Genomic DNA, 14,255 nt, shown 5'->3' with positions numbered 1-14,255 from the left:
TAAAAATTAACAGGCCGTTTATTTTGAGATAGCAGGTATTTAACCGTAAAGTATAGCCCTAGTTATTCCAGTACATGTTTCTGACAAGTAATGGCTTGTCTCAATAGCGAACAGCTTTACAATCAAGCAACTAGAGTTACTCTACTGTAACACTGAGGACTGTGAGTGGATCCAGGTCAGGATGCAGCATCATTACAGTCAGGTCTTCCACAGGCTAACATGTAGCCACAGACGTGCCTGGCTCTATGAGTAGCAGCGTGGTTTTATTGTCAAGTAAGTCATTGATTCCTCGAGTGCAGGAGCCCAAAAGACTCGGATGGTGCTGTGCATGGTTTGCGACAACTCCGGATCTCACTCGTCTCTGATGGGAGGAAGCTGCTTCTCTATGAATCGTTTGACATCCACCATTTCCTGTACAGATACAAAATAAAACCTCTTAGGTTGAACACTAGACAGCATAAGTGTCCAATTATGCCTAAATAACATTGTCAAATTGATAGTTACTTGTTATACCACATGTTTTAAAGCAATACAATCTGTTATTTTAATAATTGATAGTTCTGAACGTGGCTGAACTTCAGATCCTCAGTCATACTTCTGACTACCAGGAGAGAGAAGCCGGGGTGCTGTCAGACTCACAGATCGGCAGATAGTGAATTATTTCAAGTCTTTCCAGGACCTCATTAACTCATTAACATCTCTTATAAACAGATAGAGGAAGTGACAGGTCTCAGTTGCACCTATACAATCATTACCAATGCATTTGTGCAATTTAGACATTTTGTAGGAGTGTGTTGCAATTTTTGGTCACTTAAAAATGTAATTACCAAATTACCCTGCAATCGCCATGTAATCAAACATCATTTAATTCCACTGAACCTAAAAACCTCTGGTATCGTAACAACCCTTCCTTAGACAATTAAATCTGATATTTTCCCACACTGACCTCTGGACAGGCGCCGTGAGGTAGACCCCTGTATGACTTAAAGGTAATGTTGGCTGGATTGATGAGGCTCTTCATCTTCTCCAATGTCTGGCTGCCAAATATAAACGGAACCAGGGGGTCGGAATCCCCGTGGCATTGGAGGACATGCATATCCTTGTTTGCACTGCTGGCAGAAGCCTGAGAATAGAGGAGATTAGGATTATTCTAATTACCTGATTATGACAGATTATGGCACCTTTCACACATGCACTGCACTACTGAATTAGTCTCTGCATTTTTCTCTTGTTTTGTGCATTATGGGTGATGTAACATACTGTCTGTAGTCTTTATTTGTATGTGCTTCTGTGTTAAATGTACATATCATTAGGTATTATATCACACTGTACTGTATTATGCTGTCTAGTGTCCAATCATGTCGTATCCTATCATATCCTTCAATAAAGTACCAAGTACCATTGCACAGTGCATAGGCTCTCCAGGTGAGTACTGTGAGTACAAAAAAATACTAAAAACTTTCCATTAAAATAAAAAAGCATGACAATTGGTAAATGCCCCATTAAACTCTGGTAAAAATGTGGTTTAAAAATAAAGATAACAGGTCCGTTGAACAAGAGAGACAAAAAGGACTTTATTTTGTTATCAAAATACCCCAGTCATCCAGCATCTCTGAAGAAATGACCCAGAGCTGCTAATATATGATTTTAAAAGAAGTAAATAGATAATAAGTAGGTTAAACAATAGGTAATGCTTAATATAAAGACATTATAAGTGCCTTGAGCTGAAGAGTGAAGCTGGCAATATAGAAAATGAGTACATGTGTTCTTTCATAAAAAAGAAAAATGCTAAAGCACAATCACAAAGCATTAGTAAAGGGGTAGGTAGTTAGGGTAAGGGCAAGGGTTAAGGTTAGGGGTTAAGAATCATCAATAATATAGCTATAATATAATAGCTGTGTTGGTTAAGGACTTAAACATTACACAATAATGTTTTGTAGATGATTACTTAAGATTTAATAATGAATTAAGAAATCATTTATTGCTCATTTTATAAATGTATTGCTTTATAGGTAGGGTGTAACGGTACGGAAAAATTTTGGTTTGGTGGGTATCTCGGTTTTGAAGTCACGGTTCGTTACGTTTTTGGTACGGTTAAAGCAAATAAATATTAGAATTTTTTTTCTAACTGTATTAAGCTGTATTAAAATAAATAGGCTGAATGAAATACATTTAAATTATTAATAATTCTGCAACCTTCTTCCAAAAGGTCTTCAATTAAAAAAAAATTGATAAATAAATAACAGCTTTTAATTACTAGGTTATTTTAATTGATATATTGACATATGTATATGTATTCTTTAAACACTGAAATCTCCCAGCCAACTTGAACACATCATCATACAACCATAAGTTAGCTTGTTAAGTATGCTAACTAACGTCTATCCTGCCGATTTCAACACGGACTTCAGCACTGGATTACTTTTTTAACCAGTGGGACGTACTACAAAGTTTGGCAGAACTTTGCACAGCCCATCTAGGCGGATAAAGAGGTTAGAGACGTGTGAAATCTGAAGATACCTTTACCTATTACGCGGCTGCAGACATGATGGAGCTCCCTCTCCCCCTCCTCTGAGGCTGACGGTTGAAGGTACTGGGTTTAGAATCAATTCCATTCACAAAACCAGAGCACCATTGTCATAACAAAAAGATCTTAAATCATGGGAAATTCATAACCGGCTGGTGAGACTTTGCTGTTACAGTGACATTCTTGTTTGAGTGGTGCCTTTTTAAATGCTTTGATTGATCCGCTGGACGACGTACTGTCAGTGACACACCTGCTGAATAATGTCAGTGCTACTGTTGTTGTCTTTGTCCACTGTTGTATTTTACTGGGAAACAAAGTGTTCCTAAACAGGACACTTTTATTTGAGAATATTCAGGCTGTTGCTGTCGTTTGCTGTGGTTACCAGGACAGTGTGACAGTGAGTTGTTCTCTGGTTTTCCGTCTGTGTATGAGCTTCATTCCACATGTATCCGTTTGGTACACGTCTATGGTACAGGCCCGTACCAAATAGGTACAGTACCTTTACACCCCTAGCAATGAGTTAAATATTCATCAATGCTTAACTAATGTTTTACTAATGCTAAAAGTGTCATCATTTCTTAGTTTAAAGCACAGTGTCTTAACTTTCCCCTGACTCACTTTCTCCACAGTTTCTGAGACTCCCCTGACACCTGTGTGCGTGTTCAGTGCAGCTGTTGGCTGATCTAACATTCGCCGTGCCTCATCTGAGAGAAGCATCTGATTGGTTGTGTAGTGTCGTTAAGAATAGCTGCGCAGCTCAAAATATATCACTGTAGATGTTAAAAGGCTACACAGGCTGTGATAGGAGCACATGTCAGAATGGAATAACAAGTATGCACAGGTCCAGATTATACAGCACTTGGATCAGGACTCGGTCCACTAATTAGTGACCACAATATAGTTTCTTATAACGTCATATCCTATAGGGTCCTGTTGTATCAGGTTGGGGTGTATCGAGATGTATCATAGCCTATCGTGCCTTATCATGTTGTATAGAACTAGACTGTATTGTTTCCTGTTGTGTTGAATAATGTCATGCTGTTAAAGATATGTACTACTGCATTAAAGCAACCAAACAAGGTTTTATATCTGAACTTTCACGTGAACTGTTCCTTTAAGTTTCCAGATTTACACATAACCTCTAAAAATCTAAAAAAAAAAACAAAACAAAACAAACAAATAAAAAGCCCAGCTGATAGCTGATCTGTTATTTTTCTACCTGAGGGAAGGAGTTCCGGAGAGGAAGCCAACAGCTCAGAGCGACTACACCGGCGAGCTTCTGCTGAGTTGTCAAAGCCGTGTAGAGAGACAGCGCTCCACCCTGGAGGAGGGTCAAAACAGGTACTTTTGAAATAAATCCTTGTCACATCACTAGCAGCTTTCATTAGAGGAGACAAACTATAAGAGCTCCAGAAACCTCAGCCAGAAATTACTGAAAATCAATCAGAAAGACATACATTTAGGGCTCATTGACAATTACACTGCTGCAGGGATGGAACAGCACAGAGCAAATCTAACAGCTGATTGGCTGAATCACAATCTATCAATATTGGTATTGACCTTGTGATCTTTACTGAAAGGAATAGCTGAGGGTGTTTTTGTGCCTCTCTGACTATTTGTTGGCCAGGCACTGTAACTTCCTGTGGTCTTTGCTGGTTGCCTGGCAACTGCTTAGAGCAAAGAAACAGTCCTGCACATAGCCCACCATCATAAGACGTTGTGTTTTTACACTTTGATTCCTGTTAAGGATTACGTTTTTTTTTTTTTTTTAACTTACCATGAAATGTGGGCGAACACTTATGTAATCAAAGTTAATTCTACATTAGCTTTAAAAAAATCTTTATTTAGGGAAGGATTGAGAGTATTTTAGATCAACAGCCATGTTTTACAGAGCAAAAAAAAAATCCACAGTAAATTATGTTTGTATGTTTCATTACATTTTTTTTTTCACAATATTCCCATTTTGACATTCCTTTTTTGTTTGAAACTTTTTCTTGTTAACTATAAACAGTCTTTACAGAGAAACGTGTAGTCATGTTGATTTACATTTGAAGGTAGGGAGACAGTTCAATAGGACTTCTTCCATCGAGAGAGATTGAAGAGCAGAAACAATTAGTGTACAAAGAAAAATACAATATATAGTGTGCTGTATGTATGCATTCTATCAGTGCTTATACACAAAATTATGTATGGGGTTAATATCAGTAATAGTGTCATACTTATTATTTTACTGACCCTAGGAAAAATCACAGTGGCTGACGTTTGTATGTAATCTATCTTGACCACAGCTGTGTAAATCTGTGCATTTGTAGACATGGTGAGAACATAGATCTAACTATAAACCTCCCACTTCCTAATTACAGAGAGGTCAGGACACAGCCGGTTTCAGTCATGGTCTTTTTACCAGCTGATATTAGAATGCTAAATAGATAAACTAGAGTTCCTACACTCTTTTAGAAATCTTATTTAAGACCTTCTTAAGGCCTGGGCTGAATAAAAATATTATACCACTTTTACGCAAGAAATTAAAGGCATGTTGAATTTCTTGATATACTGGACCAGGACTGAACTTTATGAGGTCAAATAATATAGGACAAAGAAGTTTTTGTGTCATAAATCCCAGAATTTGATTGTTTCTGGCACATTTAATCCCTCTATATTATCAATATACCATACAGCAATATTTCTAGCATATTTTCAGCAGGTTTGCTGAGCTGATTCTAAACTGTTTAGCTACTGAAAAGGGTAATAGTGATTTTGTAAGGGCAGACGTTTTGTAAGGGTTCTCTAACCCAAGTTAAAGAACTGGACTCTTGTTTAACAACAGTAAAAAGCTTTTATAACTTTAAAATCATTTTGAGCATCTACAGCATTATTCTCTGTATTTAAATGACTATTTATTAAACAATTTGAAATGGAAATGTATTTAGAAAATATTGAAATGAATATTAAAAGGAATGCTATTTCTTTGATAAATCTTTAATTCTGATCACATAAACGCAAAAAAAAAACAATAAAAATAAATTTAGCTAGAATACAAAAATCAGATGAAGATATATATTTGTCAATGTGCCTTCTAAAATTCAATTCAAACTCTTTATGGCCTTAAATTTCAAATGTCCAAGACTTTTAAGGATCTGCAGGAACCCGGTCTATATTTAAAAAATTGACACTATTTTATGAATATTTTACGAATACTCATACTTTCTTAACAAGTTAAAATTCTTGAAACCTGTTCAAATTCTCAGATTTTCCCTCCAGAATTACACAATAAATTAACAATCATCTCAGTGAATATAGCTTGCTATGCAATCCTCTGTAACTTTCACATTTTCGGTATACTCCTCTGGAGACATGCACATGTTTAAGAGTGTGAATGTGTCTTTTACATCGGGCTATTTTAAAGCGTTAGATACATAAGCAGTGAATCACAGCAAAAACAGTGTTATGTAACAAATCATCTGCGTGCGTGCTGCACTTACTTGTGAGAATCCACCCAGAATTATTCTGTGTGAAGGTATCCCATTCTTCACTTCTTGATCTATCAAGGCTTTAACTATGGAGAAATCAAACAAATTAAAGAAGCTCTTTATGCAGCAGTCTATCACTTTTCTTACATAAAAGCTAAGTTCCACTGAAATACAAAGACATACTGTTCTCTGACGCTCTTTTTATACCACTCTCATCTTCCTCTGCATCTGGGTTTAACCCATAGATATCAAACCTATACATGAGATGAAAAAAACATAGTACTCATTGTCAATCAGACAACCACACCATCCATATGTTCAAATATTGTGACACTTACCAGGAAGGCATTGACATTCTCATGTTCAAAGAAACAGGCATGGTGGGACTGCAATTTTAAGAGAAACACATCACATTGTTATGCTGTCCTTTTTAAACTTTTTAAGACTTTTCCAACACTTTTTACATTAAGTTAGAGCTGCTGTTCCTACTTACGCATGAGGACAGATGTATTTCACATGTGGTATCCTGATGCCTGCAAAAGCCTCTGCCCAGCCATGCCTGTTGGAGAGCATAGGTTCAAATATATTTCAACACAAGCTAAATTTTCACCTAAGGAAAAGACAATATTCTATTACAAAATGAAAGTAACACGTATATTTGCCTACCCTGTATCTCCAAGGCCATGCAGAAATATCACCTGTAAACAATCCCAAACATTAAAGAGTTAAAAGTGTATGCAGTTCTGAGCCGCAGTTTTGTATGCTGCACATTTTGTTAAAACACAACCAGACAATAGTTTCCGTGTCGCCTGGTCAACTCACCGCTGCAGTAGCTTTCCGGGCTGCAGGCACAATGGCAGGTAAAGGCGCTGACATGTTATTGCCGCACATACAGCGCTGAGGCAGCTGATATGTAGGGACAAGTTAGCTACTCTGAGCTAATAACGACACCCCCAGCTGCCAATCTCAACGTCCAACCAGAAAGACAAACGTCGACCGACAATGGAGGTCGAGGAACCACGGACTCGTATCAAAACGGGCAGTCGTCAATTTGTCTCCGGAGTTGGATTTTTCCTCACAAAAATAATACACCACCGGATCACACAAACCACAGTAGCAGGTTACTTGTCTGTTGGACTGACACCCCTTGAAGTCCCGCCTCCTCTGGTAGATGATTGGCCTCAGGTAGAGGTCGTTGGCAAATGCAAAGCGAGGATTGGTTCGTTCCGCTGTCAATGCATCAAAAACATCAAATCCTCAACGGCAATTTTAAAGCATATTCTAGCGACTCGTAGATATGCAGTATACTGATAGTACAATCCCATTAAACTTAAAATATCTATTACAGATGTAAACGTTTAGTTGTGTGACGTAAAGAACATTTTACGTTTATGTAACTGTTTTATCCATTTACTCAATTTAAATTCAAATCAATTATACATTTAAGCGTTATTATACACGTATAAACCGATTTCAAACGCTATTCCTTGTGAGTGCATTTAGAATGGCCTTACAGCTCAATAGTGACTTTTTTCTGCCGTGCTCATTATTATTTCGGGAAGTCGCCGAGCGAACAAAAAGTACTTCCGCTGACCTCGGTCACGTGACCTGCATGTCCTTGGTTTGGCTAGCTTTGACATGTGAGCTGCAGAAACATGTCGTTCCCCAAAAAGCCTGGTGGCAAAGCGTTTGACGCTTTGCAGAACCTTCCGCGGATATCACTAGCGAACTTGCGGCCTGAACCAGGATCCACAAAGCCGGTAAGTTTGATTGTTTTATTTCTGTTATGTTGTTTAGCAGTACACTCCAGTTAGCAAAGGGAGCTAGCCTGCTGCTATCAAATGGAGCCAGATGCTGACACTGTCAGCTATTTTCATGAGAAGATGCATGGGTTCTAGCAAAAGTAGATAAATGAACTATCTGCTGTTTTAACCATAGGAAAGGAAGCGGGGCAGAGGGCAGCATGGTGGTAATAGAAGCGGCAGGGGGCATAAAGGAGAGCGGCAGAGAGGCAACCGACCCCGGCTTGGATTTGAGGGGGGTAATACCCCCTTTTACCTGCGCATCCCGAAATATGGATACAATGAAGGACACAGGTAACACTTCATCACTCAAGCTGTTTGTGAAGAGTTTCTCAAACGGGTGGAAAGTCAACAATTACATTTACCCACTTTACTGTAATTGTGTAGCTTTTTGTGTGCTCGTCCTTTTTAAATAGTTTTTAAATTATTTTTTTACGAAGGTAATTTAGAGGAAGTGTACTTTTATACATTTTATAATGCATAATTTTATGAAGTAAACACAATCATAAAAGTCTAAATGAGGAGGTTTTGTCTCTGTCAACTACAGGAAACTGGCCAGCAGTTTGGCTTTGACCATACTGGTGCATCCTAAAAAATTACAATATCATGAAAAAAAATCCCTCAGTGATTTGAATTTGTCTCATACAAAGTGAAATATTTAATGACTATTTTTTGTTTTATTGTTGTTGATTACAGCTTACAGCTCACATTTCAAAATTCCACTCTCTCAAATATTAGAATATCACAAAACAAAAAGGACTTATAACAGATAAATGTTGACCTTCTGGTAAAATGTGTTCATTTATGCACTCAGAAATAGTTTGGATTGTTTGCACAGATTACTACATCAATGTGACCTACCATGGAGGCGACCAGTCCGTGACACTGCTGGGTTGTTATGAAGCCCAGGTTGCTGTGATAGCTCCCTTTAGCTCATCTGTGTTTTTGAGTCTGCTGTCTCACATCTTCCTCTTGAAAACGCCCCATAGATTCTCTATACCACTGAATATCAACTGGCAGCCCGGGGCCACATTAGCACCCCACATCTTCCCATCTGGACCCCAGAACATTATTAGAATTAACAGAGAATGAGCAGAAGAAAAATATGATGTTCTTTGGGTATTGTTTTTTTTTTAAATAAACTCCTTTCAGTTATTAAGATAACCCTGCAAACAGCTAAGGTTAAAACAATACGCCTGTCAGCCATTACTAGCAAATATGATGCATGTTAAACACATGCTTATCAGTCCATTCTTGATTCTGGTCAAGATTCTTGATTCAAGTCGTTAGTCTTCCCCATGATTTCAGTTGTGTGTACTGAACCAGAATGTGAGAGTGAAGGCTTGGAAAGCTTAGCGAATTGGACTTTTCCACAATCTTCAAACATTTTCAGATAGGAGATTTTAGATTTTTGTGAGCTGAAAGCTGTAATCCTCAAGATTAAAAACCTGAAAAAGTCTTGGAATATTTAACTTTGTATCACAGGAAAAAAATAACTTTTATATGATGTTCTAAATTTTTTATATGTACATGTATATGACGGTCAGTAGCATATATAGAGACAATCATTACACATTTCATCCACAGCACCTGTTGCTTTTCTCTTTATTATAAAGGTGTTACTTTAAGTAAACATCCTTGCTGGAGATTTATATTCTCTTGTTGTTATTGCACATCAGGGAAAGATCATATTTTACTGTACAACACCAAGGGTATCAAAAGAAACTACTCAGTGCTCAGTACTTGTTGATTTTTTTTGGCTACTCTGTAGTCAATGATCTACGTTTATCTCTGCTTATTTGGTCCTTTACATGTGCTCTTAGCACTTCCTGGCACACACAAAAGTCTAACCATGCTCTTTCAACAGTCAGTTCTCTCACTCATAGCGAATCTCCTGTGGAATGGCAAAATAGCTGTTTCTGCAGCATGCAGTTTACCACTTCATCTGACACCCACCTCAAGTACCCTGGAGCGGTCTTCGACATTAAAAATAACTGTATGGAAATAGTCTGTTTTGTATTAATTTTAGTTTGTTATATAATCATCTTAAAATCCCTCACAGGAGATTTAAATATGCCAAGAACCAAGTGCACCCATATATGCAAATGAACCCTGTTGTTTGTTGGCACTAACTGAAATTGTCCTCTAAGCTCAAGATCCTTGTTTTGGTTGTCATTACTGTAAGCCTTTTAAAAACTCTGAAATGTACGTCACTTTGGGAAAAACAGCTGGGGCTGAATATATTGATTAAGTATCTTACTGCCATATCCTACCTTAAGATGCTGAATAATAAATAGATTTGCTATATCTCTTCATTTTAAAATAATTTATCTAAAGTAAGCTCTGTTTTAGAATTTTCTTTCATGAGACAGTATCGCCTTTGGTAGGTAGGACAGCTAAAGTGGGACAGGACACCTGGGGAGGAGAGCATGGGGATGGAATGAAGCAAACTGTGAGGGTTGAATCAAACCCATGGTTGCCATACGAGGACCATAGCCTCTATATGTAGGAACCATGATATCCCCTCTAAGCCAGTGGTTCCCAACCTTTTCATAGTCATTTCTACCCTTTTTAGTTTTAGTTTAGTATTAGTCGACGAAAACTCAAAACATTTTGGTCCAGTTTTAGTCCATAAAAAGTCTTCACATTTTCATCTTTACTTTTAGTCCAAACATTTATTTTCTTGCCTAAATCTGGTACCAAATCATGGTAGTGTGTTCTGTCCACCCTGCCAAACCTGGGCCCCCTGCTTTCTACAGCTAAGAGGTAGAATAGCTACAGCTGCATTGTTTTTGTCAGATTTACCCAAAGTGGAGAAATATCACAGATTTTGTATGTCCGACGAAAACTACATTACATTTTAATCTAGTTTTAGTCATCACAGATCTATTTTTAGTCTAGTTTTTGCCATGGAAAAAAAGACACATTTTGATGATAGTTTGTTTTTATATCATGTCACGCTGTTGTTCAGTGAACTGCTGAAATTATATGTACATAGATCACATCTAATTTATTCTCACTAACAACCTTTGTGTGCTCTCATGTAGTCACCGGCCTCAGTATCAGCCTCTGTCACTGAAACGACTGCAGTACCTGATTGACCTGGGACGAGTTGATCCCACACAGCCCATAGACCTGACCCAGCTGGTCAATGCCAGAGGAGTGACCATCCAGCCATTAAAGAGAGACTTTGGAGTCCTGCTGGTTGACGAGGTAACTGCTGAAAGCTTGACGCTGCTTGGTCATGATTGACTTTTTCACACCTAGCTTCAGTCATTAACGCTTGAAGGTTGTTCTCTCATCTCTCAATGCTTAACACTACAGCGACTGCTGCAAGTTATTCAGTGCATGTCAACAATACAGTAGAGTCCATGGACTAGACTTCATTTACATTCTGACTAACGGGGAAACAGCGCCATATTTGTTAAAGAAGATACTTTCCATACATGGTAGAGGGAAAATCCATTGTGTCTGATGGCTAGATGTTTGCTTTTTTCAATAATGACTAACAATAGATGCTGTGATAGTGGTTAATCTGGCAGAAAACAGAACTCCTTCCAACAAAAAGATTGGTAAGCAAATGTTAACAAGAAAAATGCAATACAAATGTTATGCTTAACAAACACATTGACTTTTATTTTAAAGTCTCATGCATGTTGCTTATCCCTGCTCCCACCACGGCCTTTCATTTAATATTACCATCAGTTAGTTCATCCTTAGAGGGGGTTGAGGCCATTTTTTGGTAATTTTTTGTTTCTTTTTCAAATAATTTTGACTGTGTCATCGTTAACAACATACATGTTGGAGGATATGTTTTTTTAGAATTTAGTAATAATAATATCAGAACCTGTAATGAGTCAATAAGTACTGTACACTTTGTATTGGCTCAGGGTGTTCATGACCAAAAATGCCCCATGGAAACCTGCTAAAATCACATTTTTGAAACCTCCAGCCATCAAAGTTAGCAACAAAAATGCATTTCCTGATATTAAGCTTTCATTGTGGAGTCATTGCTTCAAATGAGCACTTCCTCCTTTTTCCTCATCAGTTGTCAGCCATTTTTCCATATTCTGCATGAGGAGAAATTTAAGTTTTTCCCCTGGTTTCCTACAGGGTTCCTATGATAACAGTTAACTAAAATCTTGAAAAAAAGCATAAAATTAAAGCTGTCATAACTTAGACATTTAAATTGCAATTAGTCTCAGAGTGTCTGGAGTTTATCGTGATTAATCTTGACACCCTTTTTATGGCATTCTAAAACTCTACAATTTTTCATTTCAAACTGTTTTTGAATCAATTTTAACTTCTCTACTTTCTTAAACTAGGATTAATTTACTTCCTGTTTAGATACAGACCTAGCTCTGTTCGTAGAAAGCAGATTTTAAGATTAACTCAACAGTGGAAAAAAGAACTTGTTATGGATTGAAAATGAAATAAGAAAACATTAGAACAGTTCAGATGACTGACTTGTCCAATAAGCTGTCTGTACATTTTTTAAAAGTAGAATGAGACACTAAGGAGCAGCGGTGGACTTATTTTACATCGCTGTGGCTGCAAAGAGACTCTGACATGCCTTGACCAACAAGTATTAAAAGGACAATAGAGAATAAAATGAATCACAATAAAAAAATAAAAATAAAAAAAAAACATGGTGCACTAGATGTGGACCTTGAATAATCATGATTAATCTTGACAGCCCCAATAATAATCACAGTTGTTGCTCATTATCAACATCAAGGCTGTGATAATCCCATTAAAAAAAAAACCAATTTGCATTTGGTATGTAAAAATATTAAAGTTTTGGGTTTTTTTACATGACAGAAATCAGCGTTTTTTGCAATTAAACTTGTGCTGAAAGGATTAAATTCCTAAGAATTAATCAGCATTTGATATTTATGATCAGGGATGATCTTGATTTTAGAAAATAATGCAAAACCATAAGAAAAAAAGTATGCTGCCTTTTTTGGCTCCCATTGTTTGGTCACAAACACCCACAATATAACATTTAAGACCACATTAAGCACCTTCAACTTGAACTATACACAGTTTACTTTTCTTATGCGTGTAGGTTTTTTATAGCATTTCATATTTCAACATTGTCGGCATGTTTGTACAGTTTAGACAGTGTCATATCCTTGTCTCTCTGTACGCCTAAGAGATATTCATGAAACCTTATAAGGCACCAAAGGAACTTAACAGTCATCAGTTTAGAGGCTTGTGTGCCACTAGGTGGCAGCACATGACAGTCCTGTCATTCTGCCACAGCCTGTTGACTGTTGGGATCATTTATTGTGTTCTCTGTGTTTCAGGGTGCTGACATTTTTGCTGCAAAAATCAACATAGAGGTTCAGAGAGCTTCTGAAGGAGCCATAGCTGCTATTGAGAGGAATGGAGGAGTCATCACTACAAGTTTCTATGATCCTTTAAGCCTCGGTAATCAAACACCTCATCTCAGCCTTAGTTAACTGTTTACTTTATGTGGTTTAATGATAAGTCTAAAGATTAAATATTGTTTCTATTCTACAGGGATTCTCATCAAGCCTGTGCCGTTCTTTTTGCGAGGGCAGCCCATTCCAAAGCGAATGCTACCAGGGGAGGACATGGTCCCGTATTACACAGGTGCTGAAAACAGGGGTTACTTGGCAGACCCGGAGAAAATCCAGCAGGCCCGGCTGGCCCTGGCACAGAAGTATGGATATGTTTTACCAGACATTTCAAAGGACGAACTGTATCACATGCTCGCCATGAGGAAGGATGTTCGACAGATCTTCTTTGGCCTCGCTCCAGGCTGGGTCGTTAACATGCCAGAGAAGAAAATACTGAAACCAACTGATGAGAAACTTCTGAGATATTACAACTCTTATTTGTGAGGAGAAGCCTCTGTCCAATATGGTGGCAAGAATCAGAAAAATCTGTTTATTGTTGCATCATGCTTCTTTTTTATATAAAAAGTGTGTAAAAACATCACTGTTCAAGAATGAAGAAGTCATTAAAGTTAATCTGAAAATCTAGATTCTCAAATATCCTTAATGAAATCAAGTCCAGAGGGTACATTTATGAAAGGATTTGTCCCAAATTCATGAGTATTTCTTCTTGTTTTTGAGAGTGTGACGTCCGACGGCCTCGTGTCCGAGCACAAAGTGGCCCGTGCAGCGCGATGGAAGGAACGTGAACTGTAACAGGTGAGGGGGAAATAAGGAAAATAAGATAACTCAAAGAATGAAAACAGGAAACAGATGCCTGGTGATGTGTGTTACTTGTGAAATGGGTTTGCTTCGGCCTTAGAAGGGGAGTTTGAAATTAGTCATAGGCAGCTGTATCCTGGTGTGGATGTTCAAAAGACCCACCACCACCTCCCCACCTCCTCTTGGAGTACAATCACAGGCAAACACACTCGGTTACGACATAAAAATGACTGTTTGCAACCTAAATATTTCACCTGCTGTCTCTAGGATT

At 37.8% G+C, this 14,255-nt stretch overlaps 2 protein-coding genes across 2 annotated transcripts; one reads left to right on the top strand and one right to left on the bottom strand.

Moving 5' to 3' along the window:
* On the bottom strand, window positions 1-7,166 carry lypla1 (lysophospholipase 1). The gene is made up of 9 exons (XM_041814593.1): window positions 6,820-7,166; window positions 6,664-6,695; window positions 6,491-6,556; window positions 6,336-6,383; window positions 6,181-6,251; window positions 6,010-6,083; window positions 3,747-3,848; window positions 947-1,123; window positions 1-411 (listed from the first exon to the last, which is right to left on the bottom strand). The coding sequence occupies exons 1-9, from the start codon at window positions 6,886-6,888 to the stop codon at window positions 352-354; spliced, it is 699 nt and encodes a 232-aa protein (XP_041670527.1). The 5' UTR covers window positions 6,889-7,166; the 3' UTR covers window positions 1-351.
* Window positions 7,167-7,590: 424 nt separating this feature from the next.
* Window positions 7,591-13,810, top strand: mrpl15 (mitochondrial ribosomal protein L15). The gene is made up of 5 exons (XM_041813759.1): window positions 7,591-7,757; window positions 7,936-8,093; window positions 10,847-11,012; window positions 13,109-13,232; window positions 13,326-13,810. Exons 1-5 carry the CDS (start codon window positions 7,653-7,655, stop codon window positions 13,667-13,669), a joined length of 897 nt encoding a protein of 298 aa, XP_041669693.1. The 5' UTR covers window positions 7,591-7,652; the 3' UTR covers window positions 13,670-13,810.
* Window positions 13,811-14,255: the final 445 nt, after the last annotated feature.

Source organism: Cheilinus undulatus, linkage group 19 (genome assembly GCF_018320785.1).
Source record: "Cheilinus undulatus linkage group 19, ASM1832078v1, whole genome shotgun sequence".
Taxonomy (NCBI): domain Eukaryota; kingdom Metazoa; phylum Chordata; class Actinopteri; order Labriformes; family Labridae; genus Cheilinus; species Cheilinus undulatus.
This window is presented reverse-complemented; position numbering and strand designations above follow the sequence as displayed.